This window comes from Coregonus lavaretus (genome assembly GCF_964263955.1).
Source record: "Coregonus lavaretus genome assembly, chromosome: 36".
NCBI lineage: Eukaryota > Metazoa > Chordata > Actinopteri > Salmoniformes > Salmonidae > Coregonus > Coregonus lavaretus.
In genome coordinates, this window is record NC_140023.1 from 15,086,789 (window position 1) to 15,103,296 (window position 16,508).

A 16,508-nucleotide genomic window follows, 5' to 3' on the forward strand; every position below is an offset into this window, starting at 1 on the left:
TCTGACCCTACGGTCCTGTTCTTGTCTCTGTCCTACTGTGTCGAACAAAAGGTCAGACCCTATTGTCTCTGCAGAGATCCATGTCAAACTCACCTGCCCATACCTACTTCTCCCTACCCTGAAGGGGGTGGAGTCCCTGCAAGCAGTCGCTCTACAGATGAAAATAAACTCCCTCCTCTTACGTAACCTGTTGTATCCTTGGTGATGGAGGAACTGACCTGCTCACTCAACTGATGCCTGGCAACCACAGAACAATGAGCACCTGGGCTCACATCTGGTGCCACTGTAAGCAAGTTAGTAATCAGTGCTCCACTGACTGAGGGCTTAGTGGAGATTCCATTACCCCTGCCTGAAGGCAACAAGCTTGATCCTTCAGCAGATTAAAAAAGGTCAAAGGTCACTTATTGGCTTCTCTATAGATGTGCAGTGAGACAACAACATTGACCCATATTGACATATTCAGCCTGCATTGCTTTGAAATATCTAGAATAGCTTGAACGTTGAACAGCCTCACTAGTGTCGCATGACTGTATGAAAAATCACATGCCTAAACCCATAAATATATGTACAGTATACATAGTTCACCTTATTGTCCTGAGTATTACAAAGACTAGATTCCTTCTGAGTTCAAATCCCTTTGAAATAATAAGGCTGAAAACAATAAAGCTTTCTTGACTAACCAAAAGACACAACTATTCCTTGATTTATAAAACAAGTCTCAGTGGTTATATTGTTCTTTATCTCATGCTCACACAGCAAGTACCATTTATTGGTTTCCAGAGTAAGATACAGAACTGGCACATAAACGATCATCAGTAGTCATGTTACAATAAACTTACCCTTAGAAACAATGTACCTGCCTCTGTTTCCCCTCATCACTTTCACTTCATCTTTAACTTTCTATTGCTTTACATCTCGATCTCTGTATGCATTCTCCCATCTCCAAATGCATTCTCACTTTGCATCCCTCTCCCAGTCCATTATAAAACGTTCACTATGTTCTCAAAACGTTCATCAAACGTTATTGCAACTTAACCACGTGACCCAAATAACTTCATTTCATGGTATTATACATGCCCTTAATGGTTTTTTCAGCAATTCAACAGTAGATATCACAAATACTGTATGTGCACCACAGACCACACACACAGTAAATAGTAAGCATGTACATGCTCCGACATTCATACAGGCACAGGTGGACACCCGATCAGTCTGTCAAACACTGGTGAGCCCCATTTGAGCCCCAACAAACCTAAATCACTTATAGGTAGTCCAGGATCCTTTTCCCATGACACTGATGGGGTGGGAAGGCGGGGTATGTAGAGCTGGGGAGCATTCAGGAGTGTCTGTACCCTACCAAACAAGGGCTTTTTCAGTTCCACCACCCACATCCGCTCACTCCCCTTCGCTATCTTATGGCATGTGAACTCTCACGAGGAATCCCAAACCAGCCCTTCACCCCTACCAACTCGCTTGGTGTGAGGGAAGGTGAAAGGACCTGGGAAGAGACTGGTTTGGGATTCAGCATCAGTATTCACATGTGGTTCACCGAAGACATGTCCGTATAGGTCAGAGGAGGTCCGTCCTACTCCAGGTCACCAAATGGGGGCCTCAAGCAGCCAAGTACTTCCCCCAGTAAGGACAGCTTCATGATGCGGGCTGCCGAGGACCTCCTGGGGCCCTGGGTCCGGCCCTCGCCAAGTCAGCTGTCCTGTGGGCAAGAGGAGAGACACGTACTGTAGTCACATATTTAGAGCTCACGATAGAGGAGAGAAGACAGGAACACCCTTGCCAGTCATTCACAAGAAGTAACTACTGTAAAGAGATGTTCAGAATGTTGTATACTTGTTTTTCTTTACAATTAGATTGCCTACAGTGGCAGCAGATTGGCCAATAGTTTGGATTACGTCCATCTCATAATGGAAAAAAACTATATTTGTTTGTGAGTTTTGTTGAGGCTCTGAGGATGGAAACCAGTTGCAAATACGTTTGATTGAACGTCTAAAAATAGAAGAGCCAGCATGTTTCCAAGTACCCTCCAGCCTTTCATGTTGATCCAAATATTCCCAAGGTAGACGACCCAATAATACCATTAGTGCCTCAGGTTTTGTCTCAATAAAATCTTCAACGCTCTGCTTTTGAGCCAAACTATATGGTCCTTATTTAGCCTTCTTAAGCTGATGAAAATCAACTTCTTGACACAAGCCACCATCAATCTGAGTGCCTCTGTGGCCTCTGTGCTCCCTTGATCTAGATCATCTCCCAGTGAATAGAAGAGAAAAACCCCTCTTTGCCCTGTTACTGAATCCCTTGTTTCCATGGGTATGAAAATAAGTGAGGCTTTAATAACAAAATGTTCCGTGGTGGTGAGGCCGTAGGTAAAAGGTGAAGGGCACAGACTCTGACAACAAAGACAAAGAAAATAGCTTTCACTGTATTGTTCTGCGTCCCTGAATCTGACCTGGCCAGGTTATCTATTTTGGGCTTGATAAGAAAACACATAACACAATGATAACTGTAAGGCTGTTATTGGGCTATTGTTAGAAGTAAAAAAGACTATGTTTTCAAACATGCATGAGAGAGGATCACCATTAACAAACAGAATGTGGATAACAACCACTTGAGGGAGAAGGAGTGATAATTGGAGATTCAATGTGACACATGTAACTGCCAAAATAATTTATTTTGGCAGTTACCTGTATGTTGTGTCACAGAGCATTAAAACATAACCATCCCCTAAAGACACAGAACAATACACACATGCACACTCACACAGGTACTCACCCATACGCACACATTCCAACACACAGAGACAAATAAAATAAAATATTATTTGTCACATGCTTCGAAACAACAGGTGTGGAATAACAGTAAAATGCTTACTTACTGGCCCTTCCCAACAATGCAGAGAGAAAGAAAATAGAGAAATAATAGAAAAGTAAAACACGTAATAATACAAGTAATAATAGATACACAATGAGTAACGATAACTTGGCTATATACAAGGGGTACCAGTACCGAGTCAATGTGCAGGGGAACGAGGTAATTGAGGTAGATACGTACATATACTGTAACTAGGAATAAAGTGACAGATAATAAACAGTAGCAGCAGCGTATGTGATGAGACAAAAAAGTTAGTGCAAAAAGGGTTGATGCAGATAGTCCAGGTAGTTATTTGGTTAACTATTTAACTAACTATTTGGCAGTCTTATGGCTTGGGGGTAGAAGCTGTTCAGGGTCCTGTTGGTTCCAGACTTGGTGCATCGGTAATGCTTGCCGTGCGATAGCAGAGAGAACAGTTTATGACTTGAGCGGCTGGAGTCTTTGACAATTTTTAGCGCCTTCCACTGACACCGCCTGGTATAGAGGTCCTGGATGGCATGGAGCTCGGCCCCAGTGATGTACTGGGCTGTACGCACTACAGTGGCCTTGTGGTCGGATGCCAAGCAGTTGCCATACCAAGCGGTGACACAGCCAGTCAAATTGCTCTCAATGGTGCACTTTTTGAGGATCTGATCATACCAAATCTTTTCAGCTTCCTGAGTGGGAAGAGGTGTTGTCGTGTCTTCTTTATGACTTTGTTGGTGTGTGTGGACCATGATAAATCCTTAGTGATGTGGACACCGAGAAACTTGTAAGCCCTCGACCCGCTCCACTACAGCCGATGTGAATGGGGGCATGCTGGGCCCTCCGTTTCCTATAGTCCACGATCAGCTCCTTTGTCTTGCTGATGTTGAGGGAGAAGTTGTTGTTCTGGCAACACACTGCCAGGTCTCTGACCTCCCGATAGGCTGTCTCATTGTCATCGGTGATCAGGCCTACCACTGTTGTGTCGTCAGCAAACTTAATGATAGTGTTGGAGTCGTGCGCGGCCACGCAGTCATAGGTGAACAGGGAGTACAGGAGGGGAATAAGCACGCACCCTTGAGGGGCCCCCGTGTTGAGGGTCAGCATGGCGGATGTGTTGTTGGCTACCCTCACCACCTGGGGGCGGCCCGTCAGGAAGTCCAGGATCCAGTTGCAGAGGGAGGTGTTTAGTCCCAGGGTCCTTAGCTTAGTGATGAGCTTGGAGGGCACTATGGTGTTGAACGCTGAGCTGTAGTCAATGAACAGCATTCTCACAAAGGTGTTCCTTTTGTCCAGGTGGGAAAGAGCAGTGTGGAGTGCAATAGAGATTGCGTCATCTGTGGATCTGTTGAGGCAGTATGCGAATTGGAGTGGGTCCAGGGATGATGGTGTTGATGTGAGCCATGACCAGCCTTTCAAAGCATTTCATGGCTACAGATGTAAGTGCTACGGGGTGATAGTCATTTAGACAGGTTACCTCAGCGTTCTTGGGTACAGGGACTATTGGTGGTCTGCTTGAAACAAGTAGGTATTACAGACTGGGTCAGGGAGAGGTTGAAAAGGTCAGTGAAGACATTTGCCAGCTGGTCAGCGCATGCCCTGAGTATGCTTCCTAGTAATCCGAATGTTAACCTGTTTAAAGGTGTTACTCACATCGGCTACGGAGAGCGTGATCACACAGTCGTCCAGAACAGCTGGTGCTCTCATGCATGGTTCAGTATTGCTTGCCTTGAAGCGAGCATAGAAGGCATTTAGCTCCTCTGGTAGGCTCGTGTCACTGGGCAGCTTGCGGCTGGGTTTCAGTTTGTAGTTCATGATAGTTTGCAAGCCCTGCCACATCCAACGAGCATCAGATCCGGGGTACTAGGATTAGATCTTAGTTCTGTATTGATGCTTTGCCTGTTTGATGGTTTGTTGGAGGGTGTAGTGGGATTTATTTTAAGCATCCAGATTAGTGTGCCGCTCCTTGAAAGTGGCAGCTCTAGCCTTTAGCTGAGTGCGGATGTTGCCTGTAATCCATGACTTCTGGATGGGATATGTACGTACGGTCACTGTGGGGACAACATTGTCATACATTTTAATGAAGCCGGTGACTGATGTGGTAAACTCCTCAATGCCATCGGATGAATCCCGGAACACACACACACACACACAAATCTCAGCTGCAGTTACCTTCTCTCTGTGTGGTGTTATCCCATTCTGCACCACCTCTGCAGGTCCGTCCGTCTGCTCCTGGGAATCCCGCCGACCCCTGGGTTGCCCCTGGGCCTCGTTCTCCCAGCGGGCAAAGCCTTTGCTTTTGGAGGCCTTCCTGTGTGGTCGGTACCTCATCTTGGGGAAGGTGTGGGAGCCCCCGTCCCCAGCCCCCCAGGTGTGCTCTGGCCACAAAGGCTCTGTCTGCGTGGCCTGGCTGGTGGTGGCCCGCTGCAGACGCACAGAGATCCGCTGGGCCGAGCCCGTCATCAGGGTGATTGACTTATGCTCCAGGTCAGAACCGCCAGGTGTCACAGAGGGGAACTCAAACACTTCGTCCTCATCTGCAGGGAGGACAGTATGACAGGAATGAAATACACTGACCAATCATCATAGTTGAAACGCTGTTGTTTACAGTATATCACTAAAGTGTTGCTGTACCTTTACAGGTGGGCATGGCGGGGCTGCTGGGTAGAGAGCTGTGGGTCAGGCCTCCAGGGGAGACACTTCGCAGAGAGGTGGAGCGCGGCAGCTTCCTACAGGCCAGCACCAACAGCTCCCTGCACTGCTTATGGCAGTTCACCCCGCAATCTGAAACAGAACATATAACAGTGCTGTCAGGCCTTAGCCCTCACAGTGCATGTATAATGAAAAATCCCAAACGTCTTAAATGTGCAGTTCTCCGAATAATAGAAAATAGGTCGATACATACAGTCCATAGAGCCTACCTTTGCACTTGTATCCCTGTTTGATTATTCCCCAGAGCTAAGAGCAACAAGTCCAGAGGGACAGGAATCGGAGGGAGGTGGAAAAAGACAAAGGAATGTTAGAATTTGTAATGATGGAAGCATATTCAGTGGAAACCATTGTGTAATAAACAGGATACAATCTCTCACAACACCCTTCCTGTAAACTCTCTCTGTGTGTGTGTGTGTGTGTGTGTGTGTGTGTGTGTGTGTATGCTCATTTGAGAATAGTAGGACTTCTCTGTATAAATTCTCATTTCTTTTCACTAAGTGATGCCTAAAACAACACAAAAATAGAAAGATAGCGAGAACATAATTTGTGTACATATTTTGACACGCAACAACAACTCTTCTCTCATGTAAGACGTGCATCCTTTCATTGTTGACTATGTGAGTGTTGGCATTACCATGTAAATCGCATTATTGTTCCGTCGACACGATTCAGTGTTGTTTTTATCAACTTTAATAAACCAATGTATCCTGAAGTCATGGCAACATATTGCATCTCTGTATTTTGAATCCCTCTATGCACTGTGAATCATCTCTGTCTCAGAAGGTCATTAAAAGAGTAAAGATAGGCATCTTCTCTCAGCACTGTATGATTCTGTAGCTGTTTTGCACTAATTTGATGGCAGTATATAGCACAGAGTTGCTGACCTAAACAACCAGAAAGCACTATACTTTTCTTCCAACCAAAACTGCACTGTCTCTCTGAGCATAAACAGTTTGTTTATATTCATGTGTATTACAAAGTGCACAGTATACATACAAATCCAGCACAGTGCTCGCAGAAGGTGGGCTTCAGATACGTCATCTCCGTAAAGTTGTGGATAAAGCCAGGGCCCATTTTGTACTGGAGCAAGGGGTTGGCCCTCAGGAAGTAAGCCATCATCTCATCCTTACTAATCAGACCATCCCTGTAGTAGAGGAGAGAGAAAGACAAAGAAATAATACAGATAAGAGAATGATAATACGATGGAGAGAATGACAGCTCCTGTTATGCAAACATTACAGTAAATCCCATCCCTTATTTCTGTTTTATCCAGACAGGAAGAGATCTACAACAGTGCTCTAGATTAGACACCCAGGTGGTTTGTGGCAGCTCCAGTCCCTACATGTCTCCAGTCTCCCTCCTAAGGAGCTCAGCCTCCCAGACCTATTTCCTGAGTCATGGAGCTGCTCAGGCGAGCTGAAATGTGATTTGAAGCGTTCCAGTGAACAGATGAACGGCCCAGGACACGACGGCAGAGCACTGTGTGTGGCACTGTCTGTCCTTCACGGGCTGCCATAACCTTCACCTCCCCCCTCCTCAAACCATGGCGACAAAGCACCACTCCCAGTCAAGGCAGGGCAAGGCTAAAAGCAGATATGACTCTGTTGTGACTTCACAGGGTTTTCCTGCAGATTTATGAGAGGATGTTTAACATTACCAATGACCTCATTTATACTGTAGCTTTGTGTGGTGAATAATGGTTGTTGATGGCCAGTTACTGTATCTCGCTGTGAAATTTTCAGAATACCTCCAGATGTAGTCTTATAGCATCTTGGATGCTCGTAGCTGCTTTAAAGGCAAATATTAAACAGGCACATGAATCAGACGACTGTGAGAGAGGGAGAGAGAGAGAAATGGGGTTTATGTGTGAAAGGCAAATAAGGTGAGATGTATTAGATGTGTTAGGTGTGGAAACGTTAAAATGTGTTTGCATGTGTGTATGTGTGGAACGTGCGTGCGTATGTGCGCATGCACGTATGTGTGAGTGAGAAAAAGGCAATGTGAGAGGGTGTTTGTTGGTGACACAAAGCGGGAAATGGAAGAGGAGGATGAGGTGGCTTAGTTGTGACACCTCTGAAGCTGTCATATTTCAATGGTAGACAGGGTCACTCACTGGTCCTTGTCCAACACACAGAAGGAGTCCAAGAAAGGAAAGTTGGCAGCAATACTCTCAAAGTCCTCCTGAGAGATGTAGCCATCATGGTCATGGTCGTAGTTCCTGAATACAGACTTCCCAGAAAAAGACATGAACAAAATACTTGAAATGATTTACAAGTGCCAGTAATTTTGTGAGTCATATTTTAGTAGTTGTTGGTTTATATACCTACTCAAATATTTGGTATTGTGACAGAAATAGCCACAGACTGATTCTTGAAATAATGAATGAGATATTTTTGGACGGGTTACCCATCCTGTAGATAGTACAATTTTCAAGAGTTCAGACCACAGCTAAGCTATGTCCTCCTGGACTTTATTCAAGAGAAGACACATATCAGTTACTGTAATGGAAGCAACTTACATCCACCACCTTCCTGATGTGCTTGTTCACCACATTGGGGTCAGGTTTGGTTGTCACACCTGAAGCCCAGTCCAGAGGGGCCATTGGCTTGTTGGGGGTTGTCGGAGAGGTAGGCTGTGGAGAGGGAAAAGATGGAGAGTTAAGATAGGAACCCTCAGGTATACAGTAGTATTTATATTTTTATACATTTCAGTTTTCTAATAACTATAGCGCCAACAATGCAGCCTATAAACCACAACAAGGAGACTTACCAAAGACTTTGGGTTCCGTGGTTCCCTTAGCAAGGATAGCTCATATATCTCATCTTCAGTGTAGTAAAGGTCTAGAGAGAGCTGGAGGAAATTGTTTACGATTAAACATTAAAACAGATTCAGCCTTTCTGCAATAACAAACATTTATAATCATGTTACTCTTTTCTATGATCCCACTGAAATGACAAATTCAGTGATAGAACGATAAACAAGTCCATTTCCTGTTGACGGGGGACCTTTTAGGGCGGGACACTCACGGTGAGCAGGTAGATGAGGTCCATGTTGGGTTCCACCTGGGCTGCAGCACTCTGAAGGGACACAAGCTCGTTGAAGGTGAGGTAGAGCTGCTGCATCTTAACGATGTTCACCTTGTTGTCGTCCACCCAGTCAGAGAAGACCACGTGTACGGCGATCAGGTCCTTCAGGTGGACTCCCAGGATGGGGACCTTGAAGCCTTCGGAATCTGTGAACGCCTTGCGGTAAGCACAGTAGTTCCCATTGGAGGAGACCAGCTCCGTCATCTCATTCCAGATCTGATGGGAGCGGTAAGATGTCAGGAAGTGGTGGACAGCATAGATATTAGGGTAACACTTTACTTGACACCCAGTGTCATAACACGTTATGATTATTTTATGGCTGGTTATGACACCTACATAAGAGTGTGAAACTCGTTTTTTCCCTGCCAAGAAGTTTCCTTTCATTTGAAAGTTTGTTTCTTAAATCCTTTGTTGTTGTTGTAATGAATTCTTTAAAGTCATGTTTTTTTCCTCATATCTTAAATAACTTGTAGGAAATACACTTTATGACACTCATGAAGCATTATGACCATCCTGTATCACTTTACTTGGACTAAGAAAATACACTTTATGACACTGTCCAGAAGCATTATGACCATCATAATCATAAGCCAGATAGGCCTATCACGTACATGCCCTTATGTCAGTCATCAGTCAAAAAGAGGGTGTCTTGTCCTGCTCCTGAAATCTGCTCCTGCATTCATCCCAGTTATCAGCAACAGAGCATTGGGGTAGGTGCATGTCTGATATCAATGTGTGCGCAATTACAATGATAATTTCATATGGTCAATAAAAAAAAATATATACAACATAAGTATAATGTTGACATTAGGCTATGGTGTTATGGAATGTTTTGCCTTGTGTGGTAGGTTTTGTGGGTTTTGACACTTATATGTAGGCGTCATAACCAGCCATAAAATAACGCAATATTTATCACAACAGGTGTAAATATATGTGTCATGAAAGTGTTATGACCATATTATAACAGGTTATGACAAGTTATGTCAGCTGTTATGACATTTTATAAATGTAAAATATTTTAGTAATTTAGCAGACGCTAAATGCATACATGTTTTTTTGCATACATGTTTTTTTGTTTTTTCCATACTGGCCCCCCGTGGGAAACGAACCCACAACCCTGGCGTTGTAAACGCCATGCTCTACCAACTGAGCTACACAGGACTTTTTTGACATGGTTATGACCGTGTCATAGCATGTTATGATGCTGTGTGTCAAGTAAAGTGTTACCGATATTAGATACAGCACCAGAAAGATACAGAGAGAGTGACATAACAGCAATCAATATGATACAGATCGGTATCAAATGTAACATCAAATGCCAGGAAATTAGGACAATATCAATTCTGCGTGGTGTGCTTTCTGAAACCATCACTACATGGCAGTTGATGAATTGATCTAAATTGATCCTTAGAAGATTCTAAATGAATATGACCATGATCTAAAGTAAATGAAAATGTAGAATCACATCAGATGATATTAGTGAGGCTGTGACAGAGCAGAGGCAGGCGTGCGTGCTGACCTTGGTGACCTCAGGAGCCAGATGAGAGTGGGTCTCCTTCAGACGAGAGATGGAGCTGTGACTCAGACCTCCCACCACAGCCATCAGCGTATTAAAGTTCTGCAGTTGGAGGAGTTTCTGAAGGACAGAGTGGCATGGAACAAAGTGGAAGAGAGAGAGAGAGAGGGGAGGTAGAGTGAGATGGAGGGAGGGAAGAGATAGAGAGAGAGAGAATGAGGAAGAGAAATACAAATTACAATAAAAACAAATGAACATACCTAAAACAACTTTATTCCAATACAGTATCTAAAGCAACATAAACCAACATCAATTAAGCTCTCTTTACATTGAGCTTATGCAGTCAATAACGTCAGGGGAACGTGTTTTAACATCTTATTTCAAAAATGCGAGAAGCTTTGCCTGTAAAAAACTAAAAACAATGAGCCCTCTTGAGTTGAACAGCTTCTGCATTAGCTGAGAGATTGCCTGCACAAACAGCGGAAGCAGACATGAGCATGAGTGCTAGTCATTAGTCTTCTGAATAATTCCTTTATCTAATTCCTGGTAGATGATAATGGAGGGAGAAACCCCTGGTATCTGATGAGATTGAGGCCCAATAGCATGCATGATGCTTAATGTCACCCCCCCAGCAATTAGACATGGAGAATCGCATTAATCGAAATGAGACAGTGTTATTGCTAGAGGGATGCCCTGTTCTTACATTGTCTTACGTCAGATAGCGCAACGATTCCTCCTGCACTGATCTCTCTCGTTTCTCACAAAGAGTAAGGGGATAGATCAAAAGTAGTTCGACTACAATGTGCCATCATATCATAACTTTCAAAAATACTGGGTGCATTTGAGTTCTAAGGTTACTTACGTAATGAATCTTGTGAAAGCTCTTGTGGATTAATGTTGAAAAACGTTATGATACACAGCCTGTTAAACAGCATTAAGAAATACAATTTCTCACCATAAGCTGTAAGACTAGACTTAAATTGCTGACAAGGATACATGAGGAAAGCATATAGAGAAATCCTTTCTATAATAGAAAAGAAAGGCATGTGTGGGCAGCAGTAGCTTTTAATGAGCAGAGGGTGTTTGTGATCTAATTGACAATGTTCCAGCTCCATTGATACAGATGATTTAATGCAAGTCAGGCTCAGCTAACTGTCTGATTAATATACGGTACATGTTTCATATTGAACCATGAGTCCCTCTAGCTTCCTCTGTTGTTCCTTCTCCTTCAGGATGTTCATGTACTTATAATGAGAGAGGTTCTGCACATGGAGGCAAAAGAAACCCCCTATTTATGTCAAGAGTTACAGTATCGTACTTTTAATGAAAATGTATGCCTCAAAAAATTGCCCCAACCTCCTTTACAGTTGCTTGTGTCAGAGTGGGCAGGTTGTAGCTCATCAGACAAATGAAATTGTGAGAAGTTATGGAATATAGAATGTAAGTGGAGAGGTGGGGTGAGTGAATAAGCGTGAACCAGCAACGCCCCAGCTGTCAGAGAGAGCGAGAGAGAGGGAGACAGGGATAGAAAAAGAGCGAGAGAGAGATCGAGAGGGAAGAACCCCACCCACTCACGGATAAACGCTGTGGTAATATGAAGGAGCAGACTTTAACAAATGTCCAATTTGAACCCTTTAGGGCCCTCTTATGGCACTGTCCTATACGACTCCACAGATAGTTTTATTTATTTAAATGATTGTTATCATTTAGTTGGTCGTTTCATTTTGAGGAGGCTGTAGTAAATCACACTGCGTCATGACAGGCCTCTTGGGCAGTTCAACAGGGAAATGCATGAGCACGAATCTCGGTTGAGGGACGAGTGTCGCGTAAGAGTGACACCACCTGACGTAAGACAATGCTGTGCTTATACATAATGGACACGTCTTCCACATACACTCTTTATGCTCCCTGCATCTTTATTCCCAATTCAACCGTTGCCCTAACCCTAACCCTAAATACGGGGTAAGTAACAATACTTGGTACACAGAAATAATTACAAAGTAATAAGGGCACTGTAATGTAAAGTGTTACCATCAAACCTACAACTAGGAAGTGCTCTCTTCCTCTCTTCCTACCTGGGCCACGTTAATGTATTTGGTGATGACCTCAGCGCGGTGTTGTGGTGTCAGCTTACTGAGCACCATGAGCTGAACCCACTGGGACACTCCGTTAAACAGGGCGATGGAGCGCTCCAGCGTTGGGTTGTCCACCAGACATCCGTGCATTACATAGCTTTGGTAGTCTGTGAACTGGGTTTGGGGGTTGGAGAAAGGGAGAGTTAGTGTACATGGCATGTACAGTCGGCTGAGTAGATTACAAAGACGTCATTGGCATATACTGTGCCTTACATTGCTGGTGAATTTACAAGTAAACTACCCAGCAAATCAAACTAACTGAAATGTAGAGCAAACGTATCTAAGAACATACTCTGTGGTGGTGCGCAATAAGCCTGGGGACGAGGTTAGTTGACAGCCAAAGCTTTGTTCTTGTACTTAGTAACAGTACTAGAGGGGCTAAAAAGAGTTCTGTGGAAAAAGTACTCTTGGAAAGAGTCTTGAGGAATGTCACACACAGGGGTTAGATAGGGATGAAAGGACCCCAGCAGGTGGATCGGTTCTCAGGGCAAGTGTCTTTTTCCACCAGGGACACTCACTGATATCCTCCTGATGGACTTGTACTCCAGGAACGTGAGGTGTTCAGCCAGCTCCATGGGCTCTAGGTGGTCAAAGAGGAGTGAGGCTTTGCCCTTCTTGGCTTGCTTCTTCCTCTGGGTCAGCTTTCTCATCCAGTCATATGATGGACTAGAAAGAAATACATACAATCTGTTGAAACTGTGTCTGTGTGTGTGTGTGTGTGTGTGTGTGTGTGTGTGTGTCTGTGTGTGTGTGTATGTGTGTGTGTGTGTGTGTGTGTGTGTGTGTGTGTGTGTGTGTGTGTGTGTGTGTGTGTGTGTGTCCGCCCGTCCTTGAGTAGTCCCTCACATGGTGGAGATGTCAATGAGTTTGAAGTGTTCCTCACAGCCCAGCTGAGCCGCCACATCTCTGAACTCCTCAGTGAGGTGGATAAGGCCCAGGTCCAGATTAAACTCTGCAGGGAACACCGTAATCCAGTACCTGAGAACAAACAGCACAGCAGAATGGCTGATTTAACATATATAAAATGTTGACTGTTTGTTTGCATGTGTACATTATGGCTGAACATCATAGTGTGTAGCCCCAAGCAGTAGTGCCTGTTATAAATGAATGATTCACAATGATATCATAGTCTCAGAGGGCAAAGGCACACACTGACTCTGCACAAGGACTGCTGGGGGCTCCTTGCGCAGTGATTTGTAGTGTGATATGGCGATATGATATCGGCAAGTCCAGCAAACATAGTCATAAACATGGCCTAGATTTTTTCAACCCAACAAATCATGTTTTCTTAATCTGGAAACAACAAATGAATACAGAGAACCAATAGCATTATGCTCCTTTAACAAGTGAATGGCCATTGTGTTATTACCACTTCAGATTAAAATTAACTGCAAAATAGCATGAACTTTAGACTGGCCCCTCGTTACAGTAGTTAACATTAAATTCAGATGATTTACTTAGTCTTTGAATTTCATATCAAGGTTGCACACAGAATAGTAGGACAGATGTAATGGATTGGCAGACATTGGTGGAGAATTGCTTTAAAGGGGTTTACCAGTGAAATGAGGGTCTGAGTATGCTGTTACAGATTGCCTGAGGACTTTTCTGGGTAAGTAATGGATCACAAGACTCCTTAGTCATAGAATGCTTTTCCCCCAAACAATATCTCCACTTCAGATGGCTGGCAGTGGCCCACATCTCATGAGGACAGCCACTGGCTGTCACTTCCAATGACATCATCGCATCCCTCATTGTACCAGCCAGTCAGTCACAGAGCCCCGAGAGAGGAGCACACAACCCGCACAACATTTTCAGCCGAGGGGGCGGGTTGCCTAGCAATAAAAAACATCTTCAATACTAAAGAGCTCAGAAACTTCTGGGTATGTAGTAGTGTTTTTTTTACCTCATTAAATAGCAGATCTTCAGTCTCGTTCTTTGGCACTCATCTCCCTGGCAGTCACGGTACGTGGGGTTGTGTCAAGGACAGTTTAGCACTTTTTGGAGACATTGCCCGAAGCCCCATTACAAATGGACACCATTCCCCATTTCCAACAACCCCCCACCCCTCCCAAAAAACACAACAATAAAACATATTTCACGAGAAACAGCTGTACATTTATTAGTTGGACAAAAGGTCTCCTCTCATGAAGAATAACTAAAGTGTTCAGAGAGGAATGCCCAGTATCTGGAAGTAAAAACAATGGAAGGTGAGGCCATGTGATGAACCTCTCCACCACTGCATGTGTGCATTCTCTAAATAACTGTTACTGGGCCAAAGTTTTCCTACCTCGAACCATTGAAATATAGATCTTAGAAGTAGCTTTGGAGAGGCCATGGGCAGGGAGCCATGTCTGCAGCGTAGCCTGTCTGCTATCACCTTCAAAGGAACACAGCTGTTTCTCTGCCCAGGATCCAGTCACAAGCATGCAGTAGAGCAGACAAACCCCTGCCTTCACTGTGGTACTTTGGAACTCTCCCAGCATGGAGGGTCACGATGGATGCTTATTGGATGTATACATGACTGTGAAAAACACACATAATCAATTGGTCTCTCCTTCTCTCAAGAAGACTGAAGAAATATTCTCATGGGCTAACTCACAAACAATAGGGTGAGTCCATAATATACATAAGTACTGTATATTAAGTACTGAAGGACAAAGATAAGTACTGTATATTTTGTTGGGTTAAAGCAAAAGCAAAAAGTGAGAGTAAGGGCAGAATAGTGCCTTTGTATTCTGTCACATGGAAGAGGCTGTCTGCTCTGGCTCTCATCTGAAGCAGCTTCATACTGCATGGAAAATGTAGAATTTGCCACAAACTGGTCCTGGGTCACATATTTTTAGGATCAGGACTGGAGGTTGGGTTATCTAGTCTGATTCTAGACCTGCGGTTAGGGGCAACTTCCATCTGGAGCACCACAGCCATTACTCCAACCAACAGCAGGGAAAAGATTGGTTAATCGGTCATCAGTGGAGAGGCCTGACGCCAGGCAGAGTAATATCTCAGGGTCATGATGTATGATGGAAGCAAAGAGTTCTGAGAATATGCCGTCCCCTGTTGAGTGCTCGTCTGAAGAAGATGCACGCGACATCAAACCACTTAGTGGTATGGAGTCTCCAGGAAAACACCGTCCAGAACGCTGCTAACTGATAGAAATCATATAGAGAAATGGAACGCTATTAGGTATAGATTCAATCCAAGTTGCATTTCTTTTGAAGCGGTTCTTTATCTCTAACATTGCTCTCAAATGCATTTGCACTTAAGGAACATGTCTAATTCTTCCTGATGTTTTGATAGGACAATCTGCATTAACCCAGAGCTGTGCGATCAACCAATAATAATTTGTTGCTAGAAATGACACAAAGAGAGTTTGTATACTCAGGAAAAGTCGGTCAGGGTTAGTCAGTGTCTCACCACCCAGAAAATACATTTGGCACAGACAGGGAACACAGCATTCCATAGCGTCCATATTGTATACTCTGCCATATCTAAACACTACCAGAAAGGCTCTAAATGGCATATGACCATTGTTCTTTGTTGTTCTGGTGTGAATCCACATGGAAGGATATATCATGAGCAGCTTCCCAGCCAGCTCTTTGGACGTGACATACCAGCGGTGCATCAGCAGCAGGGTGCGCGGGAGCTGGTTGGACTGCAACTCCCCATTGTCATCTGTGGAGAGTGATCACACCATAGAAGAGGAACACCTACAGTATCTATATCTCTATGGATCACATCACACACCACTGAGATAGCTTCCCCACTGTGTTTCTGTGATTGGTCACTCACCAAAAGCCTGGATGCAGGCATCCAGTAACGTGTTGAGGGGGGCTGCCTTCCCCAGCGTTGATGATCCCATGGTTCCGCGGGGTGACTCCTCACAGATACGGGTTCACTCCCCCGGAGCGGGAGAACACATGGTACACCTCCACACCTGAAGGTCAGGGGTCAAAGCCTGCTTAGGAGCTCTCTATGAGGAGAGAAGACACAGGGATGCATCTAGATGTCAGCTTACACTAAACAAACATTGCTTATATCTCTTTTTAAGATTCTTCTAAACACATGCAGATACGGATGTGGATGTTGTTTATTCCTAAAGCACACAATTGTAATAGGTGTTCTAACTGTGTGGACACATACTAAATTCACCAGGCGTATTTCCTTTTACAATACATACTATCACTAAATGGATGCTATACTAGGTTTTTCAAT

The 16,508-nt window shown here is 44.1% G+C and overlaps 1 protein-coding gene across 1 annotated transcript; it reads right to left on the reverse strand.

Annotated features, from left to right (window-relative positions):
* Positions 1–739: 739 nt before the first annotated feature.
* On the reverse strand, positions 740–16,266 carry rasgrp3 (RAS guanyl releasing protein 3 (calcium and DAG-regulated)). The gene is made up of 16 exons (XM_084153349.1): positions 16,086–16,266; positions 15,854–15,968; positions 14,200–14,262; positions 13,143–13,274; positions 12,815–12,962; positions 12,237–12,410; positions 10,165–10,281; positions 8,586–8,861; positions 8,329–8,409; positions 8,078–8,191; positions 7,673–7,788; positions 6,556–6,703; positions 5,769–5,805; positions 5,482–5,631; positions 5,020–5,384; positions 740–1,711 (listed from the first exon to the last, which is right to left on the reverse strand). Exons 1-16 carry the CDS (start codon positions 16,153–16,155, stop codon positions 1,703–1,705), a joined length of 2,115 nt encoding a protein of 704 aa, XP_084009475.1. The 5' UTR covers positions 16,156–16,266; the 3' UTR covers positions 740–1,702.
* Between the last annotated feature and the right edge of the window lie 242 nt (positions 16,267–16,508).